The sequence below is a fragment of the Nuphar pumila genome, chromosome 9 (assembly GCF_984573655.1).
Source record: "Nuphar pumila chromosome 9, dmNupPumi1.hap1.1, whole genome shotgun sequence".
Classification (NCBI taxonomy): domain Eukaryota; kingdom Viridiplantae; phylum Streptophyta; class Magnoliopsida; order Nymphaeales; family Nymphaeaceae; genus Nuphar; species Nuphar pumila.
This window is the reverse complement of record NC_143257.1, coordinates 2366365-2391572: the sequence shown is the minus strand read 5'-3', so window position 1 is coordinate 2391572 and position 25208 is coordinate 2366365. Positions and strand designations below refer to the sequence as shown.

The 25208-nt window shown below is 38.5% G+C and overlaps 1 protein-coding gene across 1 annotated transcript in view; it reads right to left on the bottom strand.

Annotated features, from left to right (window-relative positions):
* Nucleotides 1–5061: 5061 nt before the first annotated feature.
* Nucleotides 5062–25208, bottom strand: part of TTN5 (ADP-ribosylation factor family protein) — a 31608-nt gene continuing 11461 nt past the window's right edge. The window contains exons 2-6 of the mRNA XM_090017439.1: nt 8954–9021; nt 8728–8838; nt 6241–6460; nt 5602–5682; nt 5062–5344 (exon numbers count right to left, since the gene is read on the bottom strand). Coding sequence (XP_089873565.1) covers nt 5207–5344; nt 5602–5682; nt 6241–6460; nt 8728–8838; nt 8954–9018 — 615 coding nt within the window. The 5' untranslated portion in view covers nt 9019–9021 and the 3' untranslated portion in view covers nt 5062–5206. The remainder of the gene's footprint in view (nt 5345–5601; nt 5683–6240; nt 6461–8727; nt 8839–8953; nt 9022–25208) is intronic.

Sequence of the window (25208 nt, the reverse complement as noted above, 5' to 3'; positions counted from 1 at the left end):
TTATGCTATTGACGTTGAGGGGGGAGACACTCTGATCCTTTGAGTGCATGCAACAAGCGGGTATGAACTTTTTCAATGCTCTCCTTTCAAAAGATTCGACATGAGGAGGTATGTTCCCTCACCTGCCCCTTGGTCCTAAAGTGTCCCATTCTGAGAATCTCTCTCTCTCTCTTTGCCTACCAGTGCCTCTGAAAAGATTAAACTTGTTCTTTTTCAAATGAATGGAGATAAAGCAACGAGACCTGATGGGTTCCTGACATGTTACTATCATTCATTCTGGGATATAGTCGATGATGATATAACTAGAACCATCCAAAACTTTGTGAAAGGTCGCATTTTGGGTAAGCTTAATGAAACCCATTTGATTTTGATTCCCAAATCATCAAATGCTGCTTTTTTCATTGATTTCCGACCTATTGCCCTATGCAATGTCCTATACAAAATCATCACCAAGGTCATTGTCAACCGTATGCAGCCCATCCTCATTCATGTTATCTCACAGAACCAAGGGGCTTTCCTTCAGGGTAGATTCATTCATGAAAGCATCTTACTTGCCCACGAGATGCTTGATTCTCTTGTTCATTATCAGATTCCATCTGTATGTTTTAAAATGGACATAACCAAAGCCTATGACAAGAGTTGATTGGGTTTTTTTTAGAAAATAGCCTTCTCCATCTTGAGTTTCATTAGGACTGGATTCAAAAAATTATGGATTGTCTCCTCAGTCAACTTCGCGGGTTGTCAGCTCCAGGGGAATTCATCAAGGAGACCCGCTCTCTCCATACCTATTCTTGATCGTGATGGAATGCCTAGATAAAGGAATTCAAGCAGACATTATTGATAAACTGTATTCATAGACTGACTATCCCTTCATGTCGGGACCCGGTTACCACTCTTATGTTTACTGATAACGCCTTGTTTTTTTGTAAGGATAATGAGTTGTCTATTAGCAACTTCAAAAAATTCGAGTGAATTTGAGCAATATGCAGGTATGAAAATCAATCCTTCAAAATCTTAATTCATTCATCTGAACTATGACCGCGATGATGGTGAACATCTGAGAAACATACTGGGTTGAAACCTTGCCACACTTCCTTTTAAGTAGCTTGAGATTTCTCTATTCGTTGGAGGTTTGCAAATGGAGTGGTGTTCAGATCTGCTGTCCAAGACCTAGAAGAAGCTTGATGGATGGAAATCATGTTTTCTCTCTTATGTAGGACGAGTTTGCCACATCTGCATCATGCCCTTCAAACTCCTCTCTGCTGTAATAAAGGGATTGTAAAGGATATTCAACAATTTCCTATGAGCTGGTGCAGAGCCCGTTTCAAAAACCTATTTGATTAAATGGAGTCAGCTTTGTCAGCATAAAAAGGAGGGTGGCATTGAACTGAGAAGAATATTTGAAGTGAACCTAGCAAATCTTGCCCATCTAGGTATCCAATACATCACATCAAAATCTAGATGGGCCAGATTTAAAAGTTGTAAATATCTGAAAAAGAGGAGCATGTGGTGTGGCAAATCTAATTCAAGAGGATCCTATGCCTGGAAAGGAATTAACTGGGGATGGAATTGCATTGCCAACAATGTTTCATGGCACATTGGTAATGGGGCGAAAGAAAAATTCTTGATGGAACCATGGACTGCTCATAGTCTTGTTGACATCATCACTCCTGAGAAGTATGCTCAAATATTCTTGATTTACATCTCACGGTTTTTTAAGCAACCTCCCTGTCGACTAGGGATGGCAGTGGGGCGGGGCGGGGGACAAGGTTTCCACCCCCGCCCCGCCTCAAAATTTTATCCTCCACCCCCGCCCCGCCTCCGCGGCGGGGATGGATTTTATCCTCCACCCCCGCCTTCATCCCCGTTTCATGTCCTCCACCCCCGCCCCGTCCCCGCCCCGTCCCCGCCCCCGTCCCCGTTTGTCAAATTGCATCCCTACTTAGAAATCATTCACGTTAATATTTCAGTTAATGATAAATGAATTCATCCACATGGAAAACAGGATCTCCCCGCCTTCATAGCCCAGACAAAAATTAGATTTTACTTGTGCCTAGTAAACTAATACATAACATCCATGGATCATGCTCTAGAAGATATTGAATGGACTCAGTTCCTCATCCTCCAATTTTTTCTGAACTGGAGAATATTATTTAATAATTAGAAAAATGAATATGCAAATAAGTTGATCTGAAATGTTAAAAAAAATTAAGCCAAATCAAACAACCACTATAAATGAAAAAATTAACCTATTGAAACCTGTTTTATAATCACAGAAAAATGTGTCCACTATATGAGAAGATTTGACAGCACAAGCAAAACCACAGAGTGCAACACAAATTTAAAACATGAAGGTCCAGAAAGAAAGCAGGATGGAAATATTGCCCTTATGCTTCTTCAGAATGTCAAGCAAAACCCTAGTCCAGTAGCCACGATAACTTAGATTACCAAGATCGGAGAGTGGTCTCTCAAGTGTCCCAACCTTACCTTCTTTTTTTGATAGTTCATACGCTGACAAACAAACAATGCATCAGCCATGTCAAAAGTTGTTTTTAAGATCTCAGAAGATGTCAAACAATGCATCAGCCATGGAAGGAGGGAGAGATCGTGTCGGCCAACGGTGGTCGGTGTCGGCAAACGGTGGTCGGCGTCGGCCAACGGTGGTCGGCGACGGCCAACGGTGGTCGGCGACAGCCCAGCTCCAATGATAATGCGGATGGGGAAGGAAGGGGAAGAGGCGACGGCCCGGCTCGGCGGCTCCAGGGTTAGGAAATTAGGGAAGGGAGTTAGGGTTAGTACACATGTAGAAAAATATAAAGGGTTGGGGGCGGGGATGGGGCGGGGCGGGGCCGGGACGGGGATGGGCCGGGGGCGGGGCGGGGCCGGGGCGGGGATGGGGCGGGGCGGGGCGGGGCGGGGGAACGTGCTAGTCCATCCCCGCCTCCACCCCCGGACGGGGATGGATTTTAACCTTCGTCCCCGCCTCCATCCCCGTTTCATACCCTCCATCCCCGGTCCAAACGGAGCGAGGCGGGGCCCCGCTTTCCCCCGGTCCACTGCCATCCCTACTGTCGACATTGAAAAGACATTAAAAGCATGATTCCCCCATGGGTACCAACGTCTCCACCCTCAATATTCAATCCTATAGATACACTTTGATCGCAAGGAAACATCATCTCCCCCGAGCAGCATGGACCTTATATCTGGCTTGTGAGAACAGGTTACTAACCCAAGACACAATTCAACATTACCATGGGGAATCGATGCCCTCTATGTTACAAAAGTATGGAAAGTAGCCAACACTTGTTTATATCATGTTCTGCCTCGTACAGTATATGGAAGAGCGTTATGAACAGGTTTGGCAGATCCAGGCACTTATCTCAAACCATACTTCAAGAGTTGTCTTGGTAGTTCAAGGTTAAATTCAAACACAACTGGCTACAGGTATGCTGGCAACAAAATTTTCATTTAGTGATATGACATATTTGGAAGATGTGAAACCGGATAGTCCATCAATCCATATTCTCAGTTACTGCAGAATCAGGATCAGTTTGGCCCTCATGTAGAGAAAATTGCCTCAAACTGAAATGAATAGATGAGCAGAGATCATTCATCGACTGCTGGATAAATCTTGATCTCATCCCTCAACATTGGGTTCCTCTCCCACTCATACCATTGATATACAAATCCTCACCCAAACCTTTAATTGCAGCATTAAGATTGGATTTGATGTGAGAAATGCCACAGGCACTCATATTGATATGGGTGCAGCGTATAGAGAGGAGGACCACATCTTTCCTGAGATGAAATACTTTGAGGTGCAGAACACACAATATGGGTACATTCAAATAACAAATGATGGGTGAATTGGATGAAAGCAATTCAAGGAGGTAGGGTGCACACCATGAGACATGGCTGGTCCAAACTAACATCCTATGAGTTTTGATAAAGAAGGCCTGACCCCAAATTGTGTTCAATATTGAAACATATCTCAGGGCTGGAGACTATTGAAACATATCTCAAGGGCTGGAGGCTATGTACTTTGGAAATAAACCTCCAAATTGGGTATTGGGTATGTTAAATGGATTGTAACCACAGTAAGACATCTACTGTTGGTAAAGGAGGGGAGCCTTCATCTCCCAGCTTGAGCCTTACAGGCTAACACAATGCATAGCTGGTCCAAATTGAATAAGGTTTAACCAGGCCTGTTTTCAAATTCTAGAGACGCTTTTAATCAAGTTTGATGTGTGAGAATACGAAAAGGCCTCCAGCTCTTCATAAAATTTTAGAATTTGGAAGTTGGCATGTTAAAGAGTGTTTGAGCAGAAATGCATTCAAATTGATCAAGCGGTGGCAATGAGCCAGACCCAAATTAAACCCACCAGGACCCCACAGACCTTGCCTGGTCAGCTTCCATCCAAGTTCTGAGGACCCAAGACTCACCGGATTCACTGAGGACCCACTTTGTTTCACAGGAAAAACACAGCCATTTTCGTACACAACCCATGAAACAGTGTTTGGGAAAACCAGTAACACATCCCCTCCCCTCCTCTGGACAAACATTTTTTCGTGGAGGACAGAGACCGTAAGTAAGACAGGCTGAGCTAGCACATCTAGGTCTCTGCACCTGGGGCGGTTTCTCCGAGTAAAAAAAAAAATGGGACCTCACACAAGCTCAGTGGTTATAAGAAAGGCACTTGCTGCAGCCTCCTGAAAAACAAACAGGCCCTAAGACTTGCATTACCTGATCCCGATCCACCCTGGCCCTGCCTCCATAGATTACAGAAGGAAAAAAATGAAAACATTGAAAAATTCAAAAACAATAGAATGCAGAGAAACTCCGCCTGTGTTTAACTGTTTAGTTATACACTGCCGGTCCCAAGCCCGGATAAAGGAGGAGGGTTGCGTTAGGCCAGTGACAACCAGCATAAAAACTTAGTCACACCCTATGTATATGAACCACTATGAGTTTTGGTTCATATCGCCCACCCCAATTGTTTTGGGATGAAGGAGTAGTGAAGAAGAAGAATAGAATGCAGAGAATAACAGATGGAACATCCATTTTACATTATAAGTAGAGTCCATGCAAACAAAATTCCATATATCAAAAGGTGGTAGCGTCAGAACAACTATGGGACAGCAAAAACGATCACAAAGGCAGAAGTGGAGAGATGATCAATGGGTGGATGCGAAGCTGTCAAAACCTTCACCCAAGAACATAAATTCGAGATGCAATGTCCCCCACTAGCCAATTGAAACCTTCAAGCAAACCTTCCCCAGTGTAAGCACTGCAACCAAAAATTTTCCAGTGTCTGTTTGTATCCAAAGTTTCCAACTTCAACACCTGCAGAGCAATAACAGGTTAAAACAGTGCAGCACCAATACCACGTCACATAAACAAATACGAGTCTTAATCTCCACCACAGCTAATGCCTTTCCATTCAGTAAACCATCTTTTAAGGCAACCAAGCCGGGGAAGTAGACCCCAACCCAAGATCCTGAGGTTAAGATAGTGCAAACTCGATCGATCAACTCATCACTTTCAGCCGACTGGTAAGTGGTAACTAAGTTATATGAATAATATGCTCAATTTTCTTGTACCTTGGTTATCTCTGTTGGACGTAACGCTCCTTGTATGTCTTGTTTATTTGCCAATATCAGTAAGGAGGCACCTGCTAATCTCTGTCACAAATAACTCAGTGATTCAGAAAAGAGCTATCAACATTTGCAAGAGCAATTTTTTACTTTGGCAAAAGAAAAAGGAAAAAAAAAGCCACGCAAGGTGCATGAACAATTTAGCTCATCAACATTTAATAGTCGATATTTCTCTTCTTATTGAACCAACTTACCAACACCATGCTTACAGCCAAGATATCAAGTTGAAGAAAAAAAATGAGGCTCTATAGCACAGTTGGCCCATGAGCTGCTCTATGAACTAACAAAATAAAAAAGTTGAATATCATGTAACAGCAATGAAAGCTAACATTACTTTTGATTCCATAAAACATTTGCTTTTTTTTTCTTCAACTCTCTAATAGAAAGGTTCAGAGATACTGTGTTACAACTGCGCTTACGAATCACATGCAAAAGAACAAAAGAATGGTGCTTTGATATGAAGTTGACTGCTTGAAATGCATTCTCGGCCTTATTAAACAATTTGCCAAGATATATTTTACTTCCTTTGTTGTTCTGGAAGGTGTTAACGTGTAGGTGTTTTGAGAGAGAGAGAGAGAGAGAGACCTCCTCTTTCAAAAGATTATGCAACTCCAATCTGCAGTCATCTAATCGACGAGCATCTGAACTGTCAACAACCCATACTAAACCATCTGTTTGTTCAAAGTAATTTCTCCAATAGGATCTAATTGTTTTCTGTCCACCAATATCCCAAATGTTTAGGCTATAATCCTGCACATGCCTGGGATCTTCACAAGGAGCTCCCTTCTCTTTACATAAAGAGCACCTGAAAAATAGGGAGAAAGACCACAATATACATCACTAAGGGTCACAAGAGTATTAATTTAAATTTTAAAAGTACTTGCAATGGAAAAGTTGATAATAGATTTAAAGATAAAGCATGCAATTTAAGAAATCAAGGGCATTGCAACTGATTTTCAAGAAAACAGGAAACAGTAAAGAAATCGCTACAATCTACAGGATTTTGAGGTGTCATCCTTAGATTTGATCCAGTTAGATCATTCCTTTACCACAATGGGAAAAGGGGGCCATACATACTGTCCTGTATTTCAGGGTGCTAAGGAAGAGTAGACTGAAAGACACATGAAATGGCTGCTCTCAGTACTTGAACCTGCAATGAGCAATGGCTCTCAACCACCACAAAAGTGCACTTAAAAAGAATACCACTAGAACAACAAATGCATCCCTTTAATCACAGCTTATGGTAATGGGCACACCTCTGTGGTAAGGTTAAGCATGCAATATGCATCCTTTGGAGTCAAAAGCTGCAAGTGGCTCCTGGTGGACCTCAGTTTGTTATAAACACTTCCTTCCATACGCCTAGGCATCACCTAAAACTATAATGCAATGAAAGAAAAAGTGAAAAATGAGGGGGAAAAGAAAAAGATGGGATGCACAGTAGCCTAATTCCTTGCCAAATCCATTAGGTTCCTCAGGCTAGAACACTTCACTTGTTTATGTCTGCCTAGTTTTTTGCAGCTAGTTGAGCACTACCTAGTTGCCAGCCAGTGCCTAGATCACCTAGATCAACTAGGTGAGGCCCACTCATAGTTTTCAATAAAAAACACATGTTTACAAACACCAGAACGTGTTGTCAAGGAGAAAGCATGTATTGATGAATCAAGTTCTTGCAGTGGATATTGGAAAACTGAACCATCCAAAAGAACCCTGAGCTATGTCACATGGACACGGCACAAATATGTTGTCTTTGCAAAAGAATTGGCCACAAGCAAGGATATATACTCCTTATAAATATTTAATTTACAAAAAGGGTCTAAAATTTTATATGAAATAAATTTGTTAGAAAACAAATTCTATTTTCTCAAGTATAAACATGCAAAATTAATCATAAAAAAAATATAAAGAAAGAGGCCAGACAGGTGAATCTATATGACATGTCCTTGCGACAGAGACTGTCAGCAATAATGAAGACAAATAAAATTCCAAAACACCTCCTATTATTGCAAAGTTGTCTCCCCAAATTTATGAGCTATATTTTTAGTCATTGCCATATAATAGTTAATTACTTTGTCACCCATAATCTTTCAATCCCTGTATATTGGTCCCTCCAAGTCTATCTCCCACTTTAAAAAGTGAAAATTGGAGAGGTGCTACCATGCTAATGCCTTCAAATATTAACAAGATCCAGAAGTAAGATTTAAGAGACATTAAAATACAAAGTAGAGGAAGGTGGTGCATAATGTGCAGGTGGAGGACAGATCAGGTGATTTGACAAAACACAAATTTTTGTGTTTTGAAATCACCACCATCCATCACTTCAATCACCACCATTCATTGTGCAAGCAGTGGGGCCCACCAAAAGTGCTGATGTTGTCATTTCACAACTGATGGTGGCGATTAAAGTGTGATGGACGGTGGTGATTTCAAAACACAAAAACTTGTGTTTTGTCAAATCACCTGATCCGTCCTCATGCAAGTGTTCAACTTTAAACCACATTCACCAATCTATCCCAATGCAAGTTGCTGTTGGCAAGTTTTTTTGGGGGGGTATAATCAGGAAACCATAACATACACAGGGTAATTGCATTTACTATTGCAAAACAACAGTAACAAGGGTAAAAATTGGAGAGGTCCAAAACCATAAACGATGATACCAAACATACAGAGAACAATTATGTTGCTTGTATGGACATACCACAATGTCAATAATTAAAAAATTAAAGAAAATTTGCATAAACCATAAATTATGTGACAAAAAATGTGTAATTACAAATTAACAACCATGTCACCGAGGTATGGCAGGATAATATTGACACAACAATTTAAATGGTCTATTCCACCAAAATTAGCACTCAAGGAGAGTGCAAAATTTTAAATGGCACAAATAGCTTGGCCTAGCAATAATACCACAAGAAAGAAGTATGGTGCATCATATGAAATGACAATAACAAATTTCTCAATATTAAGCAGCTTAATTATCTACGAAAATTTTAAAGAGTAGATCATGACCAACAATCTGGATTCTGAAACATGCAAAAATATCTAAAAGGAGAAAACCAAACTAAAGAATACCTTCGATACTTGATGGTTTTGATATTGAAACCCAGAGTCGGACTGATAGCACTTGTATCCTCACCATTTATTCGTAGAACAATTGTTGTCTTACCAGAATTATCAAGGCCCCTGAAAAAAGCATCAGAATAGGATTTTATTTAGAATCAGAAAAAAATTAAAAGCATTAAGCAATGATGAAACATGTCTTGGAAATAAGGCAACTTATCAAGATTCAACATCTTACACAATAAGGATGCGCATTTCTTTTTCCTTCCTCTTGATCTTTCTGATGATGCTGAGGAGTCCCATATCCTGAACATAATCTTTATGTCATTCATAAAGGAAAATGATTGTACTATCCTATAAAAATGGTGTGTTCTTGCAAAAAACCCACATATCTCAAAATCCTCCTCATGTCCAAAAGCACTAATGCCTGACTTGTTTAGGATCATTTTACCCTTCATAACATATTTGTGTGGACCTCTTGATGTTCTCAATTCACACAAATATGTTGGGAACTTCCGAATATGGTTAAAATCACCAAGGAGATTCACAACACATTTAGCGGACCTCCTAACGTTCGCACAAATATGTTACGAACCACCGAATACGGTTAAAATCACAGAGGAGATTCGCAACATTTTCGTGCAGACCTCCTAACGTTCACACAGATATGTTTCACTTCCTTCTTAGCAAACTTTCGTCATCATACCAAAAGTTTGAGGGGGAGTGTTAAAATGTACATCATGTATATAATATATATATACACACACACTTATGTATATATATTATTTTATTCTTTGTATTTTTCTCTCTTTTTTTGTATTTTTTATGGTCAACAGGGTGTTGACTAGCTGTTAGACTAGTCTAATGGTTAATTGTCTGTCCCTCATTGTGTATATATATGGGGTTTCCCCTTCTTTGTATGTATGCATCTTGTGTGCATTTGTGCCATTAATAAAATAATAATTTTTATATATTGAGTGCTCTCTTGGTGTGTGCTTATTGTTTTCTTAGTGGCCTTTTGTGAGTGTGCTCATAGTGGCTCTTTGTGCTTGTGTATTTGGTGGTTGTTTTGGTGGATTACTGTGCTCGATTGGTGGTTCACCCTTCTTTACAAGCCTTAGAGAAAATACCAACTATAGCTCTAGTCTGGGAAAATAGACATGTAACAAATAGGCTCAATCAGATACAACGAGAGGCACAAGAAGCTAGAAAAGGGTTCTTGTACTAAAATGATGAAGGGCAGTCCTGTTCTTGGATATTTCTACTAAACCAGGACTAGGTATAAAACCACTGATTCAACACATACCTTCTTCAAGTCTTGCGTATGAACCATGAATAAAAGCAACTAATGGTGAAACAAAAAATTGGAATAATTAACAACCCACATAATTTCTTGTTTCCACAAGGAAGAAGAGAAAATCCACGGAACAATAATTCTATTATTTCTATACCATTTGAAATCTAACTTTGATATATAGAACACAACTCACGACTCTTTCCATGATGTAAATTATATTTCTGTCATATCATTAGAAAACAAAAACAAAAGGCAAGAAAGCATCTAGCAACACAGCCATAGAGTCTGACAAGGTGTCTCCCTTCACCGAAAAAAGTGAATGATATACTTCTTAATATTCAGTTCATTTTCATTCTCCTTGAAAAGCCTAGCAATAAAAAAGCATAGTCAACCAAATATCTTTCCAACCAAACTAGAGAACTCTCATATTCCAAAAGCATAGAGATTACCATTATATCCTAATGTAAGGCAGGAGAACTTAGATCACAGTCACAAATATCAATGATATTTTTCACAAAAATTATCATGCCAAAAAATAAATGCTTTAATAGGTTATGATCCTATAATGGTCATCTTGATGGTTCTTATGTCTAGAAAAGCATTGCTTGGGATGGGAGGGAATAGCTTCTTCAGTATGTTGGAAGATTGGAAATGGAAAATTAGCAAAATTTTGGATTGACCTTTTTTTTCATTTATCACCGTGTATGGGATCGAAGACCTGGTCAAACTAGTTCATCCTGCCATACCTATGGTTGTCGTCCAAGCAGAGTAAAACTCCGAGGCTAGGATGTTGGGCATCGGCTTGTGCAAGAGACTGACGCTGCAAGATTTGAACCTACTTGTCTAAATTTTTGGATTGACCATTTGATGTTCCGTGAAATGAAGGGGATTAGACTCCACCTTCCTACTTCTATGCAAGAACTTAAGGCATTCCTGTAATGAAGTATGCGGAAAGATAAAGAATGCTAAAAGCAATCACAATGGACAAATACAAAAAAGGAATAATAGCCAAGTTCACTATGGAACAATACATACACAAGCTTTAAGAAAAGCACACACTAAATACAAAATCACTTTATTGAAAGAGAGCACTACGACTTAGTGAGAAATACAAGGGGTTTCACCCCTATTTATACACACAAGGCGATTAAAAAAAGGAGGCCAAAAGCGGTCACATTTGTGACCGTTGGGAGCCCCCAACGACTCTATTGTGGGGTCCCTCTTTGGCGTGAAATACAAAAAAACAAAAAACAAAAAGAAAACAAAACAAAAAAAGAATATAGTTGTTTAATAAAACAACTATGAAAAGACTATAATACCCCTAAAGGGTATATATATATATATATTAATACATATGATTTAACACCCCCTCCCCTCAAACTTTACGGGGAGATGATCGAAAGTTTGCCAAGGAGAAACATGAAACGTGGAGCAGAAAGTGATTTAATGAAAAAAATCTGCTAACTGATATTTTGATATGACATATGGCAGTGTAACTGTTCCACGTAGATACTCATCACGAACATAGTGGCAGTCCATTTCAATATGTTTGGTCCGTTCATGGAAGGTGTGATTGCTGTCAATCTATGTCACAGGGAATTTGGCTAGCAGGGTGCCGCACCCGCGTCAACGCGATTCGACACGAGTGCAGGTGCAACACTGGGTGCGGTCAACCTGACCCTGGGTACGGTCAACCTGACCCTGGGTACGGTCAACCTGACCCTGGGTACGGTCAACGCATACAGGGTCATTTTGGTCTAATTCTCGAACTTAAAAAAAATTGCCAAGAATTTTTTTTTTGCCCTATATGTCACAGGGATTCTCCAACTAGGTGCCGCACCCGCACCTGATGCAGTCAACCTAACCCTGGGTGCAGTCAATGCACCCAGGGCCATTTATGTCCAACTTTTGGACTTTATATATATATATATATATATATAATTTTTTATATTTTTGCCGCACATCCTCGCACCCAGTTTTTTTGAAAGTGCTGCACCCTCGCACCCGCACCTGCACCCATGTGACATAGCTGACAATATAAATAGCACTTTTGTTGTCACAACAAAGCTTTGAAGCTCCAGTAATGTCAACCCCCATATCTTTGAGAAGACTTCGAAGCCAAACAAGTTCCATTGGAGTGGTTGTCATAGCCCGGTATTCAGCTTCAGTAGAAGATAGTGATGTTGCTTCTTGCATCTCCAAGCAATTAAAGAATCTCTTAAAAAGACACAAAAACCAGTAGTAGAGATTCTATCATTGAGGTTACCTCCCCAATCTGCATCAGTATAAGCAAGTAAATTTAATGAAGAATATGAGGATAAAAATAGTCCTTTAGTTATGGTGTTCTTGAGGTATCGAATGATCCGGAGCACAACACTCATATGCACAGTTGTAGGAGCATGCTGAAATTGGCTAGCAGAGTGAACATCGTGAGCGATGTCAGGTCTGGTGATAGTCAGATATGTGAGAGATCCAACAAGTTCTCTATAGGGTGTGAGATCTTCTAGAAGAACCCCATCCTCCAACCTTAATTTTGCATTTATTACCTCTCGAGTCTCCACCTTTTTATCATCTGAAATGTCAGACTTAGTATATATAACTGTAGCAAGCATCATCTGTGACAGAATATATCTTCGAGGAGAATATGCAACTTCAATGCCAAGAAAATATATAAGAAAACCTAAGTCAGACATGTCAAATCTCTCTTTTAGTATATTTTTAACATTAACAATACTATTTTTATCATTTCCTGTGATAATCATGTCATCAACATAAAGTAATAAGATAACAATATTCGTTCCTACACTTTTCACAAAAATAGCAGTGTCAGTATAACATGAACGAAATCTCAATTTAATCATGATATCATTAAATCGATCATACCAAGCCTTGGGGGCTTGCTTAAGACCATATAAAGCTTTTAAAAGTTTAAGGGTTTGACTTTATCCAATGTTAACTTCGGGTGGCGGATCCATATATACTTCTTCATTTAAATTTCTATTTAAAAAAACATTTTTTACATCGAGTTGATATATAGGTCATTTTTTGGTTGATGCAACAACTATTAAGATTTTAACACTTGTCATTCTAGCTACAAGAGCGAATGTTTCCTCGTAGTCAATTTCATATTATTGCGAATATCCCTTGACCACTAATCTGGCTTTATATCTTTCTAAAGATCCATCGCTTTTGGTTTTAACCTTAAAGACCCATCGGCATCCAATAGGTTTTTTATGTGAAGGTAGTTTGACTATTTCCCAAGTAATGGCCTTTTTCAAGGCATCTAATTTTATCTTCATGACTTTGACCCAATGTGGTATAGTTTTGGCTTGATTATAGTGAGCAGGTTCATAATATGAATGCAGTGTTATCAGACAAGCCCGATAATTAGGCGTAAGGGACTCATATGACACAAACCTATTGGGTGGAATTGATTTTCTAAAAGATCTCTTAACAGGGGTTTCTTCTAAAGATTCAGTAAGTTGGAAAAATTTCTCCAAGGCACTAATAGGCCTTTCGTGTTCTCTTCATGTATAAACATCAATATTTTCATTACTAATATCACCATTATATGGTGATATATCAATATTGGATACATCACAAGTATCTTCTATATTTTCAAGATGATTCATAGAATCATCACACATATCATCTATAAGATCATGTAAAAACATGTAGTCAATTTCATTTTGTTTATCTAGTTTTTCAAATCCATTCTCATCTTCCAAAAAGGTTACATCTTTTGAAACATATAGTTTGTTATTTTTTAAATCAAAACATCTATAGCCTTTTTTATTTTTCCCGTAGCCTAAAAAGACGCATTCAATCGCCTTTGGGGATAACTCATCTCTCTTATGTAAGAGGACAAAGCATTTACAACCAAAGATGAGAAGGCAATTGAAGTCAGGAGAAAAATTGAAAAGTTTCTCATATGGAGAAACATTCTTTAGTTTAGAAGAATGCATTCTATTGATTAAATACGTTGAGGTTAAGACAGCTTCGACCCAAAAAAAAATTGGAATATTTTTAGAGATAAGCAATGTTCTAACGATTTCGATAATATGTCTATGTTTTCTTTTCGCTAGTTCATTTTGTTGTGGAGTTCTAGGGCACAAATTTTTATGATAAATTCCATTTTGTTTTAAATAATTTTGAAATTCGGTAGACAAATATTCTCCACCGGAGTCAGATCTAAGAATGAATGTATTGCTTTGAAATTGATTTTGAATTTTCATATGAACATCTTTAAAGAATGAAAAGACTTCTGGTTTATGACTAAGAAAATAAATCCAAACATATCTAGTGAAGTCATCGATGAAAATGACATAGTAAGACTAAGCACCTTTAGACATGACCGGAGATGGACCCCAAACATCCGAGTGCACAAATTCAAAAGGTTTTGTAGAAAGAAATGTTCTAGTTGAAAATGGAATAGACTTCATTTTTCCAAAAATGCAATCTTTGAAATTAATGTCTTTTTCCTTACAAAATTTGTTTTCAAATGAAAAAGATACATTTTTGAATAACTTGGATGTTCAAGTCTTTTATGCCAAGTTTCAATGCTTTTATCTTGGACATAAGTACAAAAAGAATTTGTAGGAAGGTTTAGATGATCCATATACCAGAGGTCCCCCTTCCTATGGCCTTGCTCAATCTGCTTTCCGGACTGGAGATCTTACACAAAGCAACCATTAGATGAGAAAGATATTTCACATCCATGGTCGACGATTTGGGAAACTGAAAAAATGTTTAAATTTAGTTTTAGAACAACTCTAACTTTTGAAACAAAAAGATTTTGAGAATTTTTAGAGTTAAGTGTTCCAATACTTGTGATTTTTAAAAAGGTTCCATCGACCGTAGAAACACACGAACTTTTTGAATTGGTGCATACATCGGTTAATGCATTCTCATGTGGGGTCATATGAAAAGATCCTCCGGAGTCTAAGATCCAAGAATACGTATCGGGAGACGAAGTAGATGCAATGGCCGCACCCGATATGGAGGAAGTGGCTTTGAGAATTTGTTGTAGAGCCATAGAGATTTGACCAAGAGTTTCTTGAGGTCGCTGCTCTTGCCTTCATCTTCTTTGGTGGTGGATTCTTCAAGGAAAGCTACCTTAGGCTTGAATGTTCCATTTAGCTTCGGGCAAGTGGGTTTAATGTGACCTGGCTCATAGCATGACATATAATCATTTTTCTTCCTCCACTATAGTTTCCTTATTTTCCAAAGTGGGGTGGTTTATAGGTTTTGACATTGTCGTCGGGTTTAGATATGGCAAGCACTTCATCATTGTTCTTACTCATGCCAAGCCTAGTTTCCTCTTGTGTGATTTCGGCTATAACATCTTCTATTGGAGGAAAAATAGATCTATGGAGAAGTGATGACCTCACTTGCTCAAATTCAGGACATAGCCCAAACAAAAATTGGAACAACCGATCTTGTTCCATTTGTTTTTGTCTTAGTTCAACATCCTCCATAGAAACCCATTTGGGCTCTAAAAGGACCAACTCGTCCCATAGTGGATTTAATGCACTATAGTAATCTTGTATACTTGAATCCCCTTGTTTGGTGGTTCTAATCTTTTCTTGAAAAAAATATGCTCTTGCAAGGTCTTTTTGGGTATACATACCCTTCATAAAACATCACGCCTCATTGGCTCAACGGAATTTAGTTATATTTGCACATACCTTGAGTTCAACATTGTTCATAAACCAAGCAACGATCTTGGCGTGATTGCTTTCTCAATCTTCAACTTTCCTTTGGTGGTCTTCAATGGCTTTGAGGCGAGCATATCCCTCAAGAGCCTTTTCTTGGTCTCCTTCAATCTTGGTGAGTTCTAATTGAGGTTCTAGAATAGAACCCATTACATAACCCCAAAGTTTCTTACCTTTGAGGTTGTTCTCCATTGCCGATGCCCACATCTGTGAAAGTATTTCCAACAAGATACTAATATCAAGACCTTAATATTCTTGATATTGAACCCACCACGAAAGCACAATAAGAACACTTTAGAACACTTGTGCACAAAAAGCACAACCCACAAATAACTCACAAATGCACAAAGGCATAAAAATAATGGAATCAATTTATTGAGAACTTGGGCTTTGACTCAAAGCCATGAGAAAATACAAAGGGGAGAACCCCTATTTATAACACCACAAGAGAGGCCTTGGAGGGGCTCCACCCATAGTCGTTGGAGCCCCTCCAACGGTCACAAATGTGACCGTTGGAGAGGGCCCAACGACTATGTTGGTGGGCCCCCCAAGGTACCTTTTTGGTACACATACAAAAAGAAATGAAAAAAAACAAAAACAAAAATAAAAATAATTACAATCACATCCATAAAGTGAATGTGCGCAAAAATAGGGAAAAGACTAAACTACCCTTATGACTAAACAAATAGAAATATATATTTTATATATATATTTGAGTAGATACATATACATATATATTAATATATGTATATGTATTACCATATATATATAAAATATATATATTACATTATATGATTATGTACATAATTTAACACCCCCCTCAAACTTAGGGCAGGATGACCGAGAGTTTGCTAAGAAGGAAGTTGAAGCGTGGAGCACACAAGGCTTTAGTGAAGAAGTCCGCCAACTGATACTCGGACGTGACATATGGAAGGTCAATGATTCCTTGGAGATACGCCTCCCGAACATAGTGACAGTCCATCTCTATATGTTTGGTCCGCTCATGAAAAGTGTGAGTTTTAGCAATATAAATCGCACTTTTGTTGTCACAGCAAAGCTTGGTAGGCCCTTCAATTTTGATTCCCATATCTTCCAGCAACTGATGAATCCAAACAATTTCCATGGTAGTAGTCGTCATGGCACGATATTCAGCTTCAGTTGATGATAGAGATACCTTTTGCTGCTTCTTGCATCTCTATGAGATCAATGAGTCTCCTAAGAATACACAAAAACCAGTGGTGGAGTGACGGTTATTTGGGTCACCTCCCCAATCAGAGTCAGTATAAGCAATTAATTTTAACTTAGAAAAGGAAGACAGAAAAACTCCCTTATTAATAGTGTGCTTTAGGTATCTCACGACACGCAAGATAGCACCCATGTGAACAGAAGTTGGTGCATGCTGAAATTGACTTGCCGTATGCACCGCATGTGAGATATCTGGTCTGGTGATACTTAGATACATCAACGAGCCTACTAGTTGCCTGTAGGGAGTAGGATCGGAGAGAGGAACACCATCATCAATCTTCATTTTTGCTCCTACTATAGCAGGAGTTTCACAAACTTTATCATCTGTAATACCTGACCTGTCAATAATCTCAGATGCAAGCTTAGTTTGAGACAAAAAATACCCTCTATGAGAGTATGCAACCTCAATACCCAAAAAATAAGTTAAGAAACCCAAATCAGACATTTCAAACTTATCCTTTAACATGGACTTTATGCTTTTAATCCCTTTAGAATCACTCCCAGTAATAAGCATGTCATCCACATATAGCAATAGAATAACAATCCCTGCATTAGACTTTCTAACAAACAAAGCAGTATCAGTAAAGCATGATGAAAAACCATTATCTAACATCACAGAGTTAAACCTATCATACCAAGCTTTGGGAGCTTGTTTTAAACCATACAGTGCTTTCCGAAGACGAAGCACTTTCCCTTTAGGATACTCCATTCCAGGAGGAGCATCCATATATACTTCTTCGTTTAGATCTCCGTTTAAAAATGCATTCTTAACATCCATCTGATAGATGCTCCATTTATTTATTGAAGCAACAGTTATAAGACATCGGACGGTGACCATCCGAGCAACGGGGGCAAAAGTCTCCTCATAATCAATCCCATATTTTTTACCATACCCTTTAGCAACTAAGCGGGCCTTATATCTCTCAAGAGACCCATCACTCTTAGTTTTGACTTTAAACACCCATCTACACCCTATTGCTTTCTTATCTTTAGGAAGGTCTTGAAACTCCCAGGTTTTTGCTTTCTTTAGGGCTTCAAGTTCATTGTTCATAGCAACTATCCATTCTGGGTATTTTCGTGCTTCCTCAAAATCCCTAGGTTCTATGTACGAGTGAATGGCGCTTAGACAGGCTCTATATTTTGGTGAAAAAGACTCATATGAGATGAACCTAGAAGGGGGTTTTCTTGATCTTTCGGTCCTACGAAGATTTCCTTCACTTGAAGGGGTAGACTCACTATCATATCTTTCGAGGGCACTTCTAAAAGTACTCCTATCTCTATGAGAGTAGGTTATAGGATCTCTATGTGGTTCTTCATTAATGGGTTGATCAGTATGAGTTTCATCATTTTGATTTGTTTCATCATCGCTAGTATCATCATCTTCAGTTAATAGATCAAACAGAAAAGAATAATCTATATTCTCATCATTAGTTTCAAGTTTTTCGAAACCACTAATATTTTCCAAGAAGCTTACATTTCTGGAAACATAAAGTTTATCACTCTTAACATCATAACAGCGAAAACCTTTATGAGTTTCAGAGTAACCAAGAAAGGCACAAGGAATGGCCTTAGGGGAGAGTTTGTCATTTTTATCAGTAAGGACAAAACATTTACATCCAAAAACCCTTAACCTGCTATAATCAGGTTCTTTTTCGTATAATTTTTCAAACGGGGAAATCTTGTTCAAGTTTTTAGATGGAAGTTTATTTATGAGATAGACAGAAGTAAGAGCGGCCTCCGCCCAGAGTTTTTTCGGTATATTTTGAGAAATGAGCAAAGTTCGTGTGGTTTCAATAATATGCCTATGTTTCCGTTCAGCCAACCCATTTTGTTGAGGGGTTTTGGGACAAGACTTTTGATGAAGAATTCCATAGTTTTCAAGATAGCTTTTAAATTCATTGGAAAGGTATTCGCCACCCGAATCGGTTCTAAAAATTTTCAAATTTCCATTGAATTGATTTAAAACCATCATATGAAATGTTTTAAAAGTTGAAAAAACTTCATATTTATGTTTAAGAAAATATATCCAACTAAACCTAGTGAAATCATCCACAAAGATAACATAGTAAGAAAAGCCTCCCTTGGATATCACCGGAGCTGGACCCCATACATCGGAGTGAACGATTTCAAAAGGTTTTGTTGTAAACATGGATCTTTGAGGAAAAGGAAGACTTCTCATTTTTCCAAGAATACATTCATTACAAACAAAATTTTCATTACAAAGATGCTTAATAAAAGGCAAATAAGAGATTTTAACAATGTTGGGATGACCCAATCTCTTATGCCATACATGAATATCTTTGTTTTGAGCAACATTACAAAATTGATTCTTGAGAATTTTAAGAAAATCAACATAGTAGAGGTCTCCTCCCCTAGAGCCTTCCCCAATCAATTTCCCGGACTGGCGATCCTGTATCCAACATTTATTAGAAGAGAACTTTATATCGCAACCATAGTCCGAGAGTTGAGAAACGGAAAGTAAATTTAAGTTTAGTTTTGGAATAAGACGAATTTTTGGGATAAAAAAATCTTGTTTTTCAAAATTGCCCATTCCTTTAATTTCAAGAGGGGTTCCATCCGCGGTTGAGACAAAAGATGGAAGGCGATTTTTAGAATAATTAGAAAGAAAACAATGACTTGGAGTCATATGAAACGAAGCACCAGAATCAAGTAGCCAAGATGTCTTACCAAGAGAGGAAGAAGATGACATGGCGGCTCCAGAAGTGCCTCCTTTGAGAAGAGGTTGAAGAGCATCCATAATTTGATGAAGCGAAAGAGGTTCATTTGATGTTGAAGGCCGTTCCTCTAATTGGGATGCTAAAGCCGCGGCGAGGAATTTCTTCCATTTAGGACAATTGGGTTTGATATGTCCCGGTTCTTTACAAAAATGGCAAGTTAATTTGCTATAATCTCTCTTGCCATATCGATCATTTTGCCCTTGATTTTTGAAATGGGGCGGTTTGTAGGTCTTCAAATTATTACCGGGTCTTGACACGGCATTGACCACTTCATAGTCATTTTGAGAAGGTGTAGCAAGAATGCTTGGGTTATTTTTACTAATCCCCATACGTGTTTCCTCACCACTTAGCTTGGTGATGACATCTTCAATAGATGGGGAGGTAAAAGCCGATAGGAGGGAGGACCGAATTTGCTCAAATTCGGGTCTAAGACCATTTAAGAAGTTGAAGAAGCGATCTTCCTCAAGTTGTTTGTGCCTTAACTCAATAGCTTCTCCACTCCATTTTGGTTCGAGCATGGCAAGCTCGTCCCAAATAGATGATAATTCGGCAAAATATTCCCGAATAGATAAATCATTTTGTTGAAGAGTCAAGGCTTTCTTTTGGAGGTAGTATTTGTGAGACAAGTCTCTTGACGTATACATTTTTTCAAGGTATAACAAAGCTTCGGAGGCCCTTTTAAATTTGATGATGTTGGCATTGATCTTGGTTTCAACGGACGAAAAAATGACAATATTTTGAAGTTCTTCATTTCCCACTCATCATGCCTTTTGGAATATTCTTCTAAGGCCTTTTGTCTATCTTCTCCTTCAAGAATTTTGATTTCCCCTTTCTCTATAATAGAAAGCTTGGATTCGGGTTCTGATATGGAACCTTGAACATAACCCCAAAGACCTTTCCCTTCGATATGGGCTTCCATGTTGCCGGCCCAAACATGGTAGTTTGAACCACTAAGTTTAAAACCAAGGGAGAAGTGGGAGTCTTTTTCACCCATTATGGAGAGGAAAAGATGAAAAATAAAGCGTACCTTAACGGATGTTCAACCTTTTCTTGACAAAAGTTGCTTCTAAAATATTGCCCGGAGCAAATGCTTTACTCAAAAACTTCACTAGCTTAAGGGCACGATTTTCGAGGTGCTTTACAAGAGGCGAGATACACGATCTTCTTTCTTCCAACGAGGCTCTGATACCATGTGAAAGTATCTCCAACAAGATACTAATATCAAGACCTTAATATTCTTGATATTGAACCCACCACGAAAGCACAATAAGAACACTTTAGAACACTTGTGCACAAAAAGCACAACCCACAAATAACTCACAAATGCACAAAGGCATAAAAATAATGGAATCAATTTATTGAGAACTTGGGCTTTGACTCAAAGCCATGAGAAAATACAAAGGGGAGAACCCCTATTTATAACACCACAAGAGGGGCCTTGGAGGGGCTCCACCCATAGTCGTTGGAGCCCCTCCAACGGTCACAAATGTGACCGTTGGAGAGGGCCCAACGACTATGTTGGTGGGCCCCCCAAGGTACCTTTTTGGTACACATACAAAAAGAAATGAAAAAAAACAAAAACAAAAATAAAAATAATTACAATCACATCCATAAAGTGAATGTGCGCAAAAATAGGGAAAAGACTAAACTACCCTTATGACTAAACAAATAGAAATATATATTTTATATATATATTTGAGTAGATACATATACATATATATTAATATATGTATATGTATTACCATATATATATAAAATATATATATTACATTATATGATTATGTACATAATTTAACAACATCATGTAGTTTTTTTCATTTAGCTTAAAGGATAGGTCGATTTTGGATTCCATGATGCCACCAAAGTGTGCGAAGAATAGAGACAATGAATGTAAAGATGAATATCACGCATTTTCTTCTATGAACCGAATGGCTTTGATACCATGTAATGAAGTATGTGGAAAGATAAAGAATGCTAAAAGCATTCACAATGTCCAACAATGGACAAATACAAAAAAGGAATAATAGCCAAGTTCACTATGGAACAATACATACACAAGCTTTAAGAAATGCACAAACTAAATATAAAATCACTTTATTGAAAGAGAGCACTAAGGCTTAGTGAGAAATACAAGGGGTTTCACCCCTATTTATACACACAAGGGGATTCAAAAAAGGAGGCCAAAAGGGGGCTCCCAAAGAGTCGTTGGGAGCCCCCAACGACTCTATTGTGGGGACCCTCTTTGGCGTGAAATACAAAATAAAAAAAAAAGAAAAAAGAAAAAAGAAAAAAGAAAAAAGAAAAACAGAAATAAAATAAAACAAAAAAAGAATATAGTTGTTTAATAAAACAACTATGAAAAGACTATAATACCCCTATCGGGTATTATAGTTATATATATATATATATGTGTGTGTGTGTGTGTGTGTGTGTGTGTGTGTATGTATTAATACATATGATTTAATAATTCCCTCATGCTCCTTTTTCTTCTTTATAATCTGCCAAGAATTTGGTTTTTCAACATGTTTGTGTGATGAGGCACATTTGCTTTCTTGGGTTGATGGTTCTCCAATGTTATGGTTGCCTTATTTCCAATCGTGAAATCATTTGCACAATACAAGTAACATTCATATTCCTAAAGCATCCTAGACGGTTTATCTTGCAGTTGTGATGCATTTGCACACTCAAGATAGTTTGAAATCGAACATTGCCATGTCAAACCATTGGTATCTTTGTCAGTATGATAAATAGACTCATGGTCACCTTTTCTTTCATTGTCGTTTTGCTGCATTCGCTTCGAGAGACATCTTTAATAGATATGGGTGTTGTAGACCTTTGTGTTCTTGGATCCAGGAACTTTGATGGTTGTTCAGACTTCAGAGTCAAGCATATGTCCTTAGTGTAAGTTTTTCTTCTTGTTCCTGTTTGAGGAAGAGAAGAGAGAGAGCTATTTCAGCTGTCACGATTTCTGTTAAGAGAAATTGTGACCTAAATGTATATTTAAGGTTACATTATACAATGGATTCGGGTCTGGTATATCCAGACCCGATAACAAAAAAACATTAACAAAATACATGATCTTCGGGTCGGATCCTGCAGATCCTGCACCTTTTTCACCCCTCCTCAAGTTGATCATGGTTTTGGACCATGAACAACTTGCTTTTAAGCATCCAAAAGCGATCCTTGGTTAACCCTTTGGTAAATATGTCTGCAACCTGTCTTTCAGTACTGACAAACTCAGGCTCAATCTCTTTTTCTTCAACCTTCTGTCTCACAAAGTGTTGGTCGATCTCAATGTGCTTGGCACGACTGTGATGTACTGGATTGAATGACATATTGATAGCACTTTGATTGTCACAGAGCAAGGTAGTGTGGGAGATCTTTTCTCCTACTTCAGTTAGAAGATGCCTGATCCATGTGACTTCGGCAGTGGCAGCAGCCATGGATCTATATTCAGCCTCAGTGCTTGATCTAGCGATAGCTTTTTGTTTTCTACTGCTCCAAGAGACTAAATTTCTTTCAATGAAGGCACAATATCCTGATGTAGATCTCCTTTCGTCGGGATCTCCTGCCCAGTCTGCATCACAATATACAGTAATTTCGTGCTCGTTTTGGCCATAGGACTGTGGTAAGTATATCAATCCATCCCCAATAGTCCCTTTCAGATATCTAAGGATCCTCTTGACCGCTTCCATATGTCCAGTGCGTGGCGCATGCATAAATTGAGACACTTGATTGACTGAATAAACAATATCAGGTCTAGTGAATGTGAGGTATTGTAACATTCCTATTATGCTGCGATACCTGGTGAGGTCATCACACAGATCTCCATCATGAGCACTAAGTTTTTGATGAAGTACACTCAGAGTTCCTAGAGGTTTGCAGTCTTTCATGCCTGCCTTGCTGAGAACATCTATAGTGTACTTGTGTTGAGTGAGTGTCAATCCATGAGCCTGGTTATCAACTTCTACACCTAGGAAATAGCGTAGAATTCCAAGGTCTTTCATTTTGAACCTTTGACCTAATAAGTCTTTTATTTCTTGAATGTGTTCCGCAGAGTTTCCTGTGATGATAATATCATCGACATAAATTAATAATAGAGTGGTCACAGACTGGCTTTTAAAGATAAATAATGAGTGGTCCAGCATGGAATGTGAAAATCCATGTTTCTGAATCTCTGATGAGAAGCTATCAAACCAAGAGCGAGATGCTTGCTTCAGGCCGTAGATGGCTCTTTTTAGCCTGCATACATGGGTTTTACAATTTTGTTCTTGATATCCAGGGGGTTGTTCCATGTAAACCTCCTTCAAATCCCCATGTAAGAATGCATTTTTTACATCAAGCTGACTCAACTTCCATCCATGTTCAACAGCCAGGGAAATGATAATTCGAATCGTTCTCATTCTTACAACTGGACTAAAAGTCTCATCATAGTCTTGCCCTGCTTCTTGAGTGAATCCTTTTGCTACAAGCCTTGCTTTATATTGTTCAATGGTTCCATCTGGCTTGTACTTGATTTTGTAGACCCATTTGCATCCGACAATATTTTTGTCAGGTGGTCTGGGAACAACTTCTCATGTTCCATATTCATGCAAGGCTTGCATTTCATCATTCATGGCCTCTACCCATTTCATAGAAGTTGCTGCCTGGTAATACAAGATGGGCTCTTCGTCCTTATTGATGGCAGTTAAAAACAGTTGAAAATCCAAGGAGAAGTTGTTATAACTAACCCACATGTCAATAGGATGTCGTATGCGGTTTGATTTTCTGACCGCAAGGGTATGAGAAGGAGTAGAATTAGCGACTGAGGCATGATTTGAATGGCTTGATGTTGTCGGTCTCTGTCTGGAATAGACAATGCCTTTGTATCTGCCCGGTACTTCCTCTGCATTCTGTGACCCTGACGCCCCAGTGTTCTCAAATTCCTCTTCTTGTTGCACGCAATCTGAGGAACATGTTTCATTGGAGCCAGCAAAAAGTTCTGAGCTTAGCCAAGGATAGTAAATTTCTGGTGACATATTCGTTGTGTCAGCTCCGTGATCAAAATTTTGTTCATCAAATACAACATTTCTTGAGGTTCTGATACGTTTGTTGGTGGGATCATAACACCTATATCCTTTGTAGTCATCTGCATATCCCACAAATCTGCACTTTTGGGCCTTATCTTGAAACTTGTTTCTCAGGGACTGATCAATGTGCACATAGCAAACACATCCAAAAACACGCAGATCATAATAACTAGGATAAGTTCCAAAAAGACAGTGATAAGGAGACTTATTTTCCAGAATAACCATAGGCAGTCTATTTATCACATGCACGGCAGAATGGAAAGCTTCTGTCCATAGGTTGATGGGAAGATTGCTGTCATGAAGCATACTCATGGCACTTTCAACGATATGCCTGTGTTTTCGTTCAGCAATTCCATTTTGTTGAGGGGTATGAGGACATGACACCCTTCTTCCTATTCCGTTATTTTGAAGAAAAGAGATAAAATCACGG